The sequence below is a fragment of the Orycteropus afer genome, unplaced genomic scaffold (assembly GCF_000298275.1).
Source record: "Orycteropus afer afer isolate SDZICR_OR568_19922 unplaced genomic scaffold, OryAfe1.0 scaffold00152, whole genome shotgun sequence".
Lineage (NCBI taxonomy): Eukaryota > Metazoa > Chordata > Mammalia > Tubulidentata > Orycteropodidae > Orycteropus > Orycteropus afer.
Genome location: NW_006921739.1, coordinates 707,830 through 724,040, shown reverse-complemented (window position 1 = coordinate 724,040; position 16,211 = coordinate 707,830). Strand labels below are relative to the sequence as shown.

General features: G+C 35.6%; 1 protein-coding gene across 1 annotated transcript in view; it reads right to left on the bottom strand.

The window, feature by feature from the left end:
• Positions 1–5,920: 5,920 nt before the first annotated feature.
• The window catches only part of SPATA1 (spermatogenesis associated 1), a 128,598-nt gene continuing 118,307 nt past the window's right edge, over positions 5,921–16,211 (bottom strand). The window contains exons 10-12 of the mRNA XM_042781695.1: positions 12,724–12,822; positions 9,828–9,915; positions 5,921–5,943 (exon numbers count right to left, since the gene is read on the bottom strand). Coding sequence (XP_042637629.1) covers positions 5,921–5,943; positions 9,828–9,915; positions 12,724–12,822 — 210 coding nt within the window. The remainder of the gene's footprint in view (positions 5,944–9,827; positions 9,916–12,723; positions 12,823–16,211) is intronic.

The window sequence follows — 16,211 nt, the reverse complement described above, 5'->3', positions numbered from 1 at the left end:
GAGTTTTCTATAAATCTTAGAGATAAGTCCCTCGTTAGATATGTCATTATTGACAAGTATGAATTTGTTGCTGTCATTTTGTTAGGTGCTTTTTGTGGTGTTGGTTTCTGCTTTCTATGATGAGCTCGTTTTGTTTATGAATCGTGTTATCACTTCCTTCATTGCTATTGTTTTAGTATTTGCTAAATATTTATGCTTGTCCTCTTTTTAATTTTGATGTGAAAGTTTATTGTTTTTCTTTGAAGTTACTCTATGATTTATAGTTTTCTTCCCAAGTTTAGAACAATCCGCTCCATCTTGTAGTTGTTTTGACTTCCCTGCCATTTAGAAGTTTTGTAACTACACAGTTTTTCTCTCTTTTTGGTTTGTAGTTCTCCTCATTTGTCAACTGATGTCTGTGATTCCCTGTTTACAGTCTTGTAGGCTTATTTACTTTGGATACTTCTATATCTGGGTTGGTTCCTGGGTAATGTCATCATGAGTGTTAATGGTCAGTTGTTGTTTGCTGTTGTTTCTCTGTCCAAAGGGCTTCCTTTAGCATTTCTTGTAGCCAATCCCTTAATTTCTGCTTATCTGAAAATTTCCTAATTTCACCATCATATTTCAGGGACAATTTTGCTGGGTATATAATTCTTTGTGGAAAATTTTTCTCCGTCTGGGCTTTATATATACCATCCCATTGTCTTCTCACCTGCATGGTTTCTGCCAAGAAGTCCGAGCTTAGTTTTCTTGGTTGCCCCTTGTAGGTAATTTTTTGTTTTTCCCATGCTGCTTTCAGGATTCTTTCCTTCTCTTTGGTTTTAGTGAGTTTGATGATGATATGTCTTGGTGATTTTCTTTTGTGGCCTATCCTGTTTGGGTTCATTGGACTTCTCAAATGGATATATTCTCATCATTCATCGTACCAGGAAAATTCTCTTCCAAAAAACCTTTGACAATTTTTTCTGTGGATTTATTTGTCTCTTCCTGTTCTGGAATTCCTATTACATGTAGGTTATTCCTTTTGATGGCATCCCATATGAACCCTAGGCTTTGTTCATTTTGTTTTGATCTTTTTTCTGATTGATCCTTTTCCAAAGAAGTATTGAGGTATTTTCCTTCAATCTCACTAATTCTGTCTTCCATTTGTTCACTTCTACTCCTTTGCTTATTCAATGTGTTATCTATTTTTGAAAATTTAGTATTAATCTTCTAGATTTCTGTCTGTAGATTTTGTATCATTTTAAATTTTTCATTTATTTTATCATTTTGCTCTTGTATTGTCTTTCGAAATTGTTCTAGTGTTTTCTTTGTGTTTTCCTCCATTTTGTCAGTGTTTTCCTTGAGCTCTGTCTGTCAATTCATTGATGGTACCTAAATATAATTCATTTGAATTCCTTATCAGGGAGTTCCAATGCTATGTCTTCCTTAGGGATGTGTTTTGGGTCTATATCCTAGTCCCTTGTTTCTCCTTCTCTATTTTGCTTCTTTGTGTGGACTGTGATGCTCCGTTGTCTCTGAGGCATTGTGACATTTTTGTGTTTATATATAATTGATTATTATATGTTGGAGTGACTTTCCCATGATTTTCATTTTCTTTGCTTTGCCTGTATGTTATCTGCGTAAGCAGGGTAATGTGCTGTGCTCCTCTATTTGCTAGTTGGCAGCACTTACACACTTACCACCTGTCTCCTTTCCCGTTCTCAGCCTCCTGTACATCCCTGCCGTCTCTGGTGAACAGAACCTTTTCTTAGGTCCTATTTTCATTCTCTTTTTTCCACTAGTTGGTGCCTCATTCACTTCTGTATACTTCCTTTCAAAGTTCAGGGCTCCAGGATTATCTTCTGTATCTCTGTCAATTGGTTTATCTTTTCTTTGTTGAAGAGGGTCTGTGTAGCTTGTCTGCTTATTCCTCTATCTTCAGAAGTAGACAATGTATTTTTAATTATTCAAATCCATTAAGGCTTCTGAGTATCGTACATTTTTATTTAAAAATTGGGTTGAATTTAAATTTTATTCTGTATAGTCAGGTATGGTGCAATGCTTAAGATTGCTAACCAGAGGGTTGATGGTTCAAACCTACCAGCTGCTCCATGGAAGGAAGATGAGGTGATCTGCTTTCATAAAGATTTATCACTTTGGAAACCCAACAGGGATCACTGTGGGAGTCGGAATTGACTCAATGGCAGTGGGTTTGGTTTTGGTTTAGCCAGGTTATCTATTTTTAACATATATTTTATTTCTAACAAATACTTTTTTAAATCATGTTTTCTCAGTTAGTGCTTAAGATCTGCTGAATTGATAATCTATAACATGAACATTTTTGCACTTCTAGGATCATAGCTGTACCACCATAAAACTACATTTCTGGATAGCTTCTAGTTATTGCATTAAAAGACATTTGATGCTGTATAAAATGGTCATGCAGCTTATATCTAGATCAATGAAATCTAGTTCTAAAACCCAGTGGAATAAAAATCAGAAGCTTCCTTATTCTAACTAAAAGTAAGACTTTTTACAAGTAATGAACATTTATTCTATTTGTTTTCTTAACTGGATATTTTTATAATTATATACATGATATTAATAATTTTATCAGTTTTCTTTTAGAGCATAACATACAAGCTGCTGTTTATAGGAATAAACTTATATTTGAATCTGTGTAATCAAGAACTTTAGTTTCCCAGAGAGCAATTCAAATTATGCTAACAGTGAATTGGCTCTGTTTGTGCCAATTGTTATTTTTTAGATGATGCTATAAACATGCATATCACAACCAAGATTTCCTTTAATAGCTGACAATTATGTTATGGTGACTGTTGCCTTTTCAAAGGGCTTTACTCCAAAATCGCTTTCTAGCTCTGGAAACCTCATTTCAAAGAAGCCTAAAGATTCTGATGAGAATTTCACAGAGGGAGGAGTGAGGCTGAGAATGGAAAATGCCTCATCTTGGACTTTACAATGGGAAAACAGCATAATTTCAAGTTTATTTCATAACTCAAACTGTGCTATTAAAAGGAAAACTTATAATGTTAAAAATTAGAGACAGAAAAATATTACAAAAGAAACCTAAAGTAATACAGTAAATGAGCAGTGTTTCTATCAGCTGTTGTTTGATAAATAGCATTTGCTATACTACCCACTTCTCGGAAGGAAGGTTGGGCATTCCTACTTCTGTAGTGATACTGCCTTGGAAACCCAAAGAGGTGTTGCTATGAGTCGGGTCCGACTCGACGGCACATAACAACAACAACATACTAAAGAGGACAAGAAAAGTCTTAATTTTTATAATTTATCTTTAGCATAATAATATCTTTTTCACATCTCCAAAATTCTAAGTACAAATATTCTTTTACTTTTTCTTGGATTGTTATTGTTAGTTGCTGTCAAGTTGATTTTGACTCATGGTAACCCCAACTGCACAGAGTGGAACTGCTTCATAGGATTTTCAAGGCTGTGACCATTTGGAAGCAGAATGATAAGTGGGTTCAAACTGCCAATCTTTGGGCTAGTAGTTGAATGCTTCACTGTATGCACCACCCTGGGAGTCCTACTTTGTACTGTTGTTGTTGTTGTTATATGCCATTGAGTCAGACCAGACTCATAGTGACCCCTCCTTGGGCTTCCAAGGTGGTATCACTACAGAAGTAGATTTCCCAACCTTCCTTCTGAGGAGTGGCTGGTGGGTTTGAACTGTCAGCCTTGTGGTTAGCAGTCAAGTGCCTTAGGCACTATTCTACCAGAGCTCCTTACTTAAAAGGCATTATACAATAATTTATATTCATTGCAGCAAATATTTAGTTTCCTGAAGTCTGACACCCATTTGTGTGACTGAAAACATCATATTTAATAAATTAGAATGAATATACATGTATATGTTTGTATATCAATTATACAGAAAGCTTTAGTGTCAATCTTTCTAAAATTTATAATCAAAATTATATAACTATTAGTTAAACTAGGGTTTACTGTAATGTGTCTTTGCAAAACTGCATTTTATATAACTTTGTTAGTATTACACACACACACACACACTGGATCCATGGTCAAATATATTTGGAAAACACTATACACTGTATGTCCTTCTGGGACATCATAAAACATTATGTTAAAGGATCTGAGAGGTTCTGTGGTACATACAGTGGTTTAACATAGAACTCTGTTTCACAGCCCTCTTTGAAACATTCAGGGGAAATAGTTTTTCTTAGATATTAGTTTGTTAAAACAAAACAAAACAAAAAAAAGAGCTGTCACCGAGTTGATTTTAACTTATGGCAACACCACGTTCTTAAAAGACTTGATGCAGTGGGGTTGATATTTTGTTTATTTATTTATTTATAGTGATATTTCAAATGCCATGCCTTTCTTCTGAGGCTCCTCTGAGTGGCTTTGAACTGAAAACCTTTCAAGTAGGTGAAGAATGTGATATACAATTTAGAATATATAATGGAGAATTATCATTTACTCTGTACTTTTTCATAATCAATAGAAGATGCAGAAACACATTCTTTAAGGTCTTAGAATTCAGGAAACATTGTGATAAGTCTGAAGGTCATTTAATTGCACTTTAGAAAACAATCTTTTAGCTGTACTTTTTGCTTTCCTTTTTATTTACTGTAAAATTGTACAGCAATCAAAATCAAATCTTCTTTGAAGAAGAATCTTTCTTTCTTCCTATGCTGTCTGAGCAATAGCAGCTTCACCTTGGACTTGATATTCTGAAAGGCATATACTCAATTTTTCATCTTTTGATCCTTCATTATTTTGAGGCATTTGAAATTACTAACAATATCCAAAGGCTCAAAAAAAGTACTAGCTAGAATGACAGTAAAATTCAAAGGTACTTGTCTTTGTATTTTTCTCTGAATCTTCAAAAATACATCTTTCTATATTCAGATATCAGAGCTCTGGTGGTATAGTGCCTAAGGCATTTGACTGCTAACCAGAAAGCTGGCAGTTCAAATGCACCAGCCACTCCTCAGAAGGAAGACTGGCAATCTACCTCCATAGTGATACTGCCTAGGAAACTCAAGGAAGGGTTGCTATGAGTCAGATCCCACTTGATGGCAGTGAATTTTTTTTTTTTTTTTTTTTTTATGTTCAGTTACAGGTTCTGGGAACTCCCTATTGATAAACTCCAAAACCAAACTCATTGTCATTGTGTTGGATCAGACTCATAGTGACCCTTCTTTGGGTTTCTGAGGCAGTATCACTATGGAAGTAGATTGCCCCATTTTTGTTCCAAGGAGTGGCTGGTGGATTTGAACCAACAGCCTTCTAGTTAGCAGTCAAATGCCTTAGGCACTATGCTACCAGAGCTCCCTCCCTATTAATAGTGAATCATAATTGTTGCTAGAGTATGTATGACTTAATTTAGTTCTAAACATTCTGAAGAATGGGATACAAATACAAGATGTGATATTATTGTGCATAATGGGTGTATTATAGTTAAATATGCCAAAGTTTATTCACATACCAAATGACTATTGCCTACAAAGTAGTCAAAAGACTATTCTAATTCCAGTGGTGCTATCATAAATAATGTTATTGGCATTTGATCAGAATTGCTTTTAAAACAGTTTCCCAGATATATATAAAATTCAGTCAACTATTTTTAGTCAAGGTCATTCTTTTAACTCCCTTTTCCCTTTCCTTTGTGCTTCTGTTAGATCTGCTCCTTTCCATTGTCCTTGATTCTTTATACCTTGTCCAATAGCTCACATGTCTCCTGAGAGGGACTGTCTTGGTATCAGATAGATGTAATGATCCTGGGGAGGACTTTACTGGGCTGATGTGAGCATCAAACCAGAGGCTGGAATCCAGATCTGATGGGTCCCTGTAATCAACTCCATAAGAGCTAGAAAACCAGAAACATTCCTCCCTCACTGCCATTACCTTTTGATTCAGCTGATTCATCATAAAAAAATCATCTGTTGAACCCCTAACTAGGCACACTTCCAGGAACTGTAAGGAAAACAGAAAAGTATATAAGCTGATTTTAGAGCAGAGATCCTGATCTTCTTGGCTGCATATCAGAATTACCTAGTGTAACATTAAAACACAAAACAAATAAACAAATACATTTCCTAACAGTAGAATTAGAATATTTTGATTAAGTAGGTGTCATGTGGTGTGAGGCCTAGAGATCTTTATTTTTAAAAGCCCTGTAAGTGATTAAGATGTGCATCTTGGGTGATAATCATTGAATTAGACCAAAGTAGAAATGTTAGAGGATGTAAAGGATCTTAAATGAAGTATATTAGGAGGCTCATTTGTATAAGCTCTGCTGATGCTAAGTGCCATAGCAATAATAGCTAGAAAGTATCATATACAGAACCATGGAGTAATAGAACTGGAAAGTATTATGCCCTAATTTTTTTTATTATTTCACTGGATCATTTTTGAATCACTGGATTTAAACAACGTTTTTCCTTTTTATTGTACTGAATAATGTACATATCCATCTCAATTTATTTGTATAGAATTCTCCTGGCTGTTTTCATCAAGTATGGTATGATAACCCTCAGAGTATTTCTTTAAAACTAGTGTATACCCTCCAGCATGGCTTATGGGCTATAGGCATGTGGAATGCAAAACTGTCCACAAAAAACTCTGGAGATGCTGTAGCTAAACAGCAAACTAAGAAATGAGGAAAGCCTTAAAACCAAAGAGGAGATGAGCATCTTTTGAAGAAATAAATATAACATCAACATATGTATACATTTTTGTCATGTTGCTATATGCTTTTGTTATTAGTATACTCAAAAACCAAATAAAGAATAAGGAAATTCTGTAATGTTTAGATTTGAAAAATACATATATAATAATTATTTTTAGTGCTCCAGAAACAAAAGAGTAAAAAACAAGTCAATTTCCTTTATTAAATCTTCCTTTATGAGATGTTTTAACATTATAATTTAATTTGGAACAATTGCCTTCAGAATTTTATTATGCTATATTTTTTTCCTATGATATTAAAATATATGCTAACAAATCAATGTTAATTGTTAAAACATGTATAATTTGAACTGGTAATTATTTCTTAGAATAGTTGTGTAATGTGTTTTTGCCAAGAGAATTCCACTTTTATTATTTTGCTTCTCTTGATTAAATCAGGAGTAGAGGTTTTCCTCCTTGTGAAGGGATGGATGAACTTTATGCTATGCTTATTGTTGGGCATCTCTTAAATTGTTTAGTCATTTGATTGTAAAAATTGATTTTTTTTTAACTTACAATAGAGTTTTTAAAACCTAATCACTGAGAAGTTTGCTCTGCACATTCTTTTCAATATATCTTAAATTTAAAGTCTACAATTTAGATATCTCCTCTTTAGGGTTATCAAACTGGTAACAATCATTTTTCAGCTTCCTAGCTCCATACAGCACTCATATTTTTTAAGACACCTGAACTAAACTCACTTAAACTTCCAGTGAGTGGGGAACAAAAAGATAATATGAGGAATGAAAAGTGCTCACAAAATATAAGATAACTTAGTAATATACCTGTTGTTGTTGTTGTTATGTGCCGTCTAATCAGACCCGACTCACAGCGACCCCTCCTTGGGTTTCCGAGGCAGTATCACTGCAGAAGTAGATTGCCCCATCTTTCTTCTGAGGAGCGGCTGGTGGGTTTGAACCGCCAGCATTCTGTTTAGCAGTCAAGTGCCTTAGGCACTCCGCTACCAGAGCTCCTAGTAATATACCTACTCCTCACTTATTGACTATCTTGTTACTGACAATGTGCATTTGTTATTGATGTTATGTGCCCTTGAGTCAGACCCAACTCATAGAGACCCCTCCTTGGGTTTCCCAGGCGGCATCACTAAGGAAGTAGATTGCCCAACTTTCCTTCCGAGGAGTGGCTGGTGGGTTTGAACCACCAGCCTTCTGGTTAGCAGTCAAGTGCCTTAGGCACTACGCTACCGGAGCTCCCAATGTGCATTTAGATAATAGTGAAAAAATCTATCCCATTATTTTGCGTGTTAATGAAGCAGCGGGCATGGTGTGAACTGCTGCAGAATGTCTGCTCCCTCGAAGAGGGTTTCTGGGAGGCTTCCAGGAAGCTGCGTGGCCATGTTCAGTTGCCCAGCAGGGCTAGCCTCCTCCAGTGCCAGGCCTCCTGGTGACACATAAGTAGAACCTATTGAGTTCTGGGTTCCCAGCTCCTGTCTGGCTTGAGGCCCTGCAGCTCAAAATTGCTGTGGGACAGGAAGGGAGGAAAGAAAGAGGCATTGGAGAGGGTGTTTGGAAGTAATGAGCAGGAATTTAAAGACATCCCAAAGTGAGCCGAGCTGGGCCTGAAGCCTCCGCCTCTGTGAAGCGGGTAAGCAGGCAGGCTCTCAGCATGCTTACGGGAAGGAAGTCCCAAACCTCAGTGCCTTACCAGGTTCGGAGGGCAGAGCAGGCTCCAGGATCTCGAAGGCAGGATTTGCAGAGGTAGGAGGGGAGCCCTGAAGGCAACTCCTCTTCGAGAGAAGTTCTGATCCAGCTAGGGTGGAAGATGAAGTGGCTAGGCTGTGGTTCCACCAGTCACACAGCCTGGCTTTATCCATCTTTGTGTCCTGCTTCTCTAAAGAGGAATAATCCGTAACTGCACTTCTCACCATGATGAGCACATCAGTAAATCTCACTGCCATCAAGTCCATTCCGACTCATAGCGACCCCCATTGGGTTTCCAAGGAAGTAAATCTTTGTGGAAGATTGCTCAGTCTTTCTTCTTGTAGTGGCTGGTGTGTTCCAGCTGGTGACCTTCTGGTTAGCAGCCAAATGCCTTAACCACTACACCACCAAAGCTATTTTTTCTATAATCACATTTTTTAAATAAAAAAAGTCAGACAAATCGATGGCCTGAAAAGAGGGGGGAAAAAATCTCCCTTTTCACATAAAGCTTATTTTAGCACAATGATCTGGTCTTTGGAACCTAACCCTACAGATAAGTGAGAAATAGCTATATTTTGAATTAGTAGGTAAGAAATATACAATATTTTCCAATTGTATTTTTATGAAGTGTTATAGAAATTTTACAATAGGAATAACTTGGTGTGGAGCCTAATTCTATGCATTGTTATTTTCCATTCCTATTATTCATACAGAGAGCTCTGATGGCATACTGCCTAAGGCATTTGGCTGGTAACCAGAAGGCTGGTGGTTCAAATCCACCAGCCACTCCTTGGAAGGAAGATTGGGCAATCTACTTTGTAGTGATACTGCCTTGGAAACCCAAGGAAAGGGTGCTGTGAGTTGGATCTGACTCAACAGCAGGGAGTCTGGCTTTTTTATTTATTTATTTTTGGTTTATTATGAGAATATTATATTTCCTATTCACACAATTGTTTATGTAAAAGCAACCATTTTTCACAGTAAATGCTGAGTCATTTTTGTCTGTGTATTTCTAAAACATATTTTAAATATTAAGTTCCTAGATATTAATACCTGGATACTTTAAATAGCAAGTTTAATATCCCTGTTCTTTTATATTTCCAGATTGATTTCAGTTAAAATACAATGAGCAAATTTAGCATTTACATGCAAAAATTTATTAAAATATGATTGTGTAAATTTTTTATTATAATTAGATTTTAAGGGCATATCAGGTATTAATTTTAAAGTGAAAAATAATTATAACATATTGTGCTATAAAATAATATGTAATAGACTTGAACTCTTCAAAAATAAATAGCCATTATTTTCCTTTGTTACATGTAATATTTCACAAAAACCTTTGTACTACCCACATGAAAAATAAAATATAAACATTAAAATTCATAGAAAACACTGTGAAAGAGAAAAAAGGTTAAACATGTCTGTTCAAATATTTAAAATCTTTAACAAACATCTAAATTGGCATACCTATTTGACATTGTAAAGATGTATTAATTTTTTTCTGTGCCAGTTCAGCTTTCAATATACGTAAATCTGAAACTACTTGTTTTCTCATCTATAAAGAGAATTAAAAAATGAGCCTCAAATTACCATTCTTCAAGTGCACCATAATTTTTCACATAGTTTTTTTTTTTTTTAAATACTCTCTTTAACCTTCAGGATCTTTACTTCCATTGGTTATTATAGTAAATGCATAGATCAGAATCCCATTAAAGTTATTTAATGCTAGATAAGCTGTCAGATAATTTCAGTTATTAGCATATTAAAACAAACGTACGAACTCAAAACTCAATTCTGGCTCATTGACCCTATTGGATAAAGTAGAACTGCCAATAGAGTCTCCTTGGCTGTAAATATTTACAGAAGTAGACTGCCACACCTTTCTCCCAAGGATTATCAGGTGAGTTCGAACTGCTGACTTTTTGGTTAGCAGCCAAGCACTTAATCAATGTACCACCAGGGCTCCTTTATTAGTGTGTATACACACACACATACTACACCGAACTCACTGCTATTGAGTCAATTCTGACTCATAGCAACCCCTATATGGGAGCTCTGGTAGCGTAGTGCCTAAGGCACTCGACTGCTAACCAGAAGGCTGGCGGTTCAAACCCACCAGCCACTCCTCGGAAGGAAGATGGAGCAATCTACTTCCGTAGTGATACTGTCTCAGAAACCCAAGGAGGGGTTGCTATGAGTCGGGTCCGATTCGACGGCATATAACAACAACAACATATAGAAATAATAAAATTAAAATGTTCTAAAAACTTGAGTGAGAAAGAATTTTCTCACTGAGTAAAGAAAATAGTACAAATAGTAATAAGTTTCCAGCTCTTAGGAAGTGAATACGTATTTAGAGAATATAGTAGTGTTTGGTCCGCTGCAAGGACTCTTCTAAGTGTATTAACCACTTTGATGGAGTCTCCCACAAACTTTACTGAGACAGATAGTATTATTTCCCTCATTTTATAGCAGAGGAAACTGAGACCCATAGAGGTTAAGTAACTTGCCTAAGATATAGAACTGGTAAGTAGCACAGCCAGGACTCAGACTCAAGCCATCTACTACCATACCCCTTGGTATTCAAAGTATTGTCTGGAGACCAGCAGCATTAGCACCAACTGGGAACTTGTTAGGAATGAAGAATCTCAGGCTTCTCCCAAGATCTGAGTCAGATCCTGCATTTTAACAGGATTCTTGAGTGATAATCACATTAAAGTTTGACAATCTTTGCCCATGATATACTATTGAATAAATATGGTCGGAAAAGACTCAGGCTAAGTTTTCTGATCTTTTGTTCTGAATCCTTCAGATAGGGCTGTGTTCTGGAGTTAACTCAGAATTTAATAAATACTTATTACGATACCTACTATGTGCCAACCAAGCACTATGGTTAAAGGTAGCTACCGCTCCCAAGTTTCAAAGCTGAAAACTTGGGTTTTGTTTTTCCTCTCCTTATTTGATTTGTCTTTACTGTTTCTGTACTAATCATTCTAATTTGGGTTCCAAGCATTCCTAGGTTATATTTATAAGGTTAAAAAATATAAGTATGGTAAAATCTAATATCCAACTTTTCCAGAAAAGAGCATTAGAGAGTCATAAATGAAGCATTTTCATTACTTCTTTCAACCATCCAGTTATCCTTAAGCTTAAAAAATATCTCTTTTCCACATTGGCATTCTCTCCATTTCTTCAATACATACTGAGCTTTCACTCACTGAACAAATGATTTTTTAGTTCATACCATATAAAAATATTAAAACTCAGTTATTAAAAATTGTTCTTTGCCATTTACATTTCTGTATTTTAAGTTTTAAGTGTCTCGTTGCTAAGTCAAGGGGTTTATCTTCAAGTATGCTGCTAGTCAAAAGAATGTAGGATGCATGCCCACTCTGGCAGCCAGTTGTCACATGTAGCTATTTAGAGTCAAATAATGTAGAATGAACTAAAATATAAAACTCAGTTCTTCAGTTTTGCAAGCTGTATTTCAAGTGCCCAATATCTTATATGGCTATTGGCATAATTTTGGACAGTTTAGGGATAGAACATTTACACGATCACACAGAGTTCTACTGGGTAGTACTGATTCTAGTGAGTCATTATTCTGTGTCATTAAGCTACTTCTGCTAAAGATGTGTGTTGAAAGCATTCATATCATTATCCACCTTACTCTCCTGTACTATGTGGATAGGTGCATGATAACATATATCCTCCTGTGTTTTCTATTCAACAAAAGGGTCCTTTATGAAATCTATATAACACATCAGTGATTATTCCTATGATGTAATAATTATACACAATTCATATCAAATAAGTAAAGTCTGTCCAGTATCCTCAACTAAACTCTACTATACAAAAGGTCTTAAGGAGAAATAAAGTTAACTAAGGCACAATCTCTGCCCTGAGGGAAATTCAATATTTAGGAGAAGATCCATGATTCCTATTAAATAATATATTTTAAAAATATATAAAAATAACCAGAGAGAATGTAATAATTATCCAAGAGGGGGGAAAAAATTTAAATGAGATTTCAGAGGAGAGGTCAGTGATTGGTTAGCCTGGTTTATGAATGTTTCTAATATAGAATAAGTACTTCTTTTTAAATAGTTTATTGTGACTCTGATTCACAGGTCCTTTAATCCTTCTTAGTGAAATTTCACTTTGGCCTTGTTATATAATGCAGCTCCTCACAGAATTGAATTACTATTCTTGCATTTTTTTACTCATGTCCTTTGCCACTAAGGTAACAATTTTAAGACAATCAATCCTGACTACCTGTATACTATGGACATCCAAAGTGAAAACACCAATATGTTTTATTTAAAGATCAATTTTATAACCTGATTGTGAGAAATTAAATTACCTTAACTTCAATTATAAGCTTCATTTTGTCAGTATCTAATTTTCTCTTAAGTTGGTCAATTGCATGCTGTACTTCAGTGATCTGGATTATAAGGTAATTCTGTGTGAGATATATAAAGACACACCTTTATTCGGTGTAAAAACGATACAGTTTTATTTTTAACTGATTTGCAAATGTAAAGTAGAAAGTGATAAAAATATCAAAAGAACAAACCATGAAAATAATCTATTCTATAAAATAAACTTACTGCTTTGGAGTAAATTACTATTTGTCTGTTAATTTCTTGAATTTAATGGACTTCTTTTTCTTCTGTTCTATCACTCCTCATTTATTATGAAAATAAATAGGTATTTGTAAAAGTTATCTAATTAGCATCAGAAACACCAACAATTATAATTACAAAAGGAATATATGTTTAAAGTATTAACAAGACTTTAGAAACTGGCATAATGCTTCATTAACTGGGATTAGGACAATATTAAAATATTTAATAACAATATATTTTATATAACCTACTTAACACACACACACACAAATGTATTTAATGGAAGAAACATTTTTAGCTACTTTTGTCCAGAAAAGTTGATGAGGTATAATGGTTTTCACTGAATCAGTTAATTAAGAATTTTAAATTGCCTTTGTGAAAATAATTATCTCATATTCGACTTGATATAACAGTCAAATAAGTAAAAAGAAAAATGTACCATAATTTGGCTGCCACTCATCTGTCAGTTTGTTGTACTGTGGTGATATGCATCTAGCTGTGAGGCTGGAGGCTATGCCAACGATATTTCAGATACCAGCAGGGTCACCCATGGTAGACAGGTTTCATTGGAGCTTCCAGACTAAGATACACTAGGAAGAAGGATGTGACCATCCACTTCTGAAAAAAGTGGCCACTGAAAACCTTATCAATAGCTGTGAAATACTGTCTGAAAACTTTATGAATAGCCATGAAACATCGTCTTACATAGTGCCTGAAGATGAGCCCCTCAGGTTGTAAGGCACACAAAATACAACTGGGGAAGAGCTGCCTCCCCAAAGCTGAGTTGACCTTAAGGACATGGATGGAGTAAAGCTTTCAGAACCTTCATTTGCTGATGGGGCACGATTTGAAATGTGAAGAAAAAGCTGCAAACATTCATTAATAATCAGAATATAGAATGTGCAAAGTATGAATCTAGGAAAATTGGAAGTTATCAAAAACGAACTAGAATGGATAAAGATTGATATCCTAAGCATTAGTGACCTGAAATGAACTAGTATTGGTTCTTTTGAAACAGACAATCATATGATCTACTATACTGGGAATGACAAATTGAAGAGGAATGGCATGGCACTCCTTGTCACAAAGAACATCTCAAGATCTATTCTGAAGTACAGTGCTGTCAGTGATAGGATAATATCCATATGCCTATAAGGAGCTCTGGTAGCGTAGTGCCTAAGGAACTTGACTGCTAACCAGAAGGCTGGCGGTTCATACCCACCAGCCACTCCTCGGAAGGAAGGTTGGGCAATCTACTTCCGTAGTGATACCACCTCGGAAACCCAAGGAGGGGTCGCTATGAGTCAGGTCTGACTCGATGGCACATAACAACAACAACAACAACATAAGGAATACTAGCTAATATGAATATTATTCAAATTTACACACCAACCACTAAAGCCAAAGATGAAGAAATTGAAGATATTTTATCAACTTCTACAGTCTGAAATTCACCAAACATGCAGTCAAGATGTATTGATAAGTATTGGTGACTTGAATGAGAAAGTTGGAAATAAAGACGAATCATTGGTAGTTGGAAAACATGGCTTTGTTGATAGAAATGATGCTGAACACTGCATAATAGAATTTTGCAAGATGAGCAACTTATTCACCACAAATACTTTTTTCAACAAGATAAATGGTGGCTATAGATGTAGACCTTGCCAGATGGAATACACAGAAATCAGATGACTACATCTGTGGAAAGAAGTGATGGAGAAGCTCAATATCATCATCAGTCAAAAAAAGGCCAGGAGGTAACTGTGGAACAGACCATCAATTGCTCATATGTAAGTTCAAGTTGAAGCTGAACAAATAAATCCACCACCAAAAATATGACCTTGATTATATCCGACATGAATTTAAAGACCATCTGAAGAATAGATTTGACTCACTGAACACCACTGACCAAAGACCAAATGAGTTGTGGGATGACATCAAGAATATTATACATAAAGAAAGCAAACAATCATTAAAATGATAGGAAAGGAAGAAAAGACCAAAATGGATGTCAGAATAGACTCTGAAACTTGCTCCTAAATGTACAGTAACTACAGTGAATGGAAGAACTGATGAAATAAAAGAGTTGGATAGAAGATTTCAAAGGGCAGCTTGAGAAGACAGTATTATAAAGAAATGTGCAAAGATCTAGAGTTAAAAAACCAAAAGGGAATAATATGCTCGGCATTTCTCAAGCTGAAAGAACTGAAGAAAAAATCCAGGCCTCCAGCTGCAATACTGAAGGATTCTATGGGCAAAATACTGAATGATGCATGAAGCATCAAAAGAAGAGGGAAGGAATACAGAGTAACTGTATCAAAAAGATTTGGTCAATGTCCAACTATTTCGGGAGGTTTTATGTGATGAAGAACCAGTGGTATGGAAGGAAGAAGTCCAAACTGCACTGAATGAATTAGAGAAAAATAAGGCTCCAGGAAGGGATGGAATACTCACTGAGATGGTTCAACAAACGGATGCAGCACTGGAGGCATGCACTCACTTATGCCAAGACATTTGGAAGACAGCTACCTGGCCAACTGACTGGAAGAGACTGATATCTGCGAATTCCAAAGAAAGTTGATCCAACAGAATGTGGAAATTATTGAGCAATATCATTAATATCATACGCAAGTAAAATCTGGCTGCAGATAATTTAAAAATGGTTGTAGCAGTACATTGACAAAGAACTTCCAGAAATGCTAGCTGGATTCAGAAGAGGACATGGAATGAGAGATATCATTGCTAATGTCAGATGGATCTTAGCTGAAAGCAAAGAATACCAAAATGATGTCTACCTATGCTTTATTGAGTACAGAAAGGCATTTGACTGTGTGGATCATAACAAATTATGGATAACACTGCAAAAATGGGAATTCCAGAGCACTTAATCTTTCTCATGAGGAACCTGTCCATAGACCAAGAGGCTGTCATTCGAACAGAACAAGGGGATACTGAATGGTTTAAAATCAGGAAGGGTGTGTGTCAGGGTTTTATCCTGTCACCATACTTATTCAATGTGTATGCTGAGCAAATAAATTGAGAAGCTGGACTATATGAAGAAGAACATGGCATCAAGGTTGGAGGAAGAACAATCAACAACCTGTGATATGCAGTTGAAACAACCTTGCTTGCTCAAAGTGAAGGTTATTTGAAACACTTACTGTTGAAGATCAAAGACTACAGTCTTCAGTATGGATTACACATCAACATTAAAAAAAAAAAA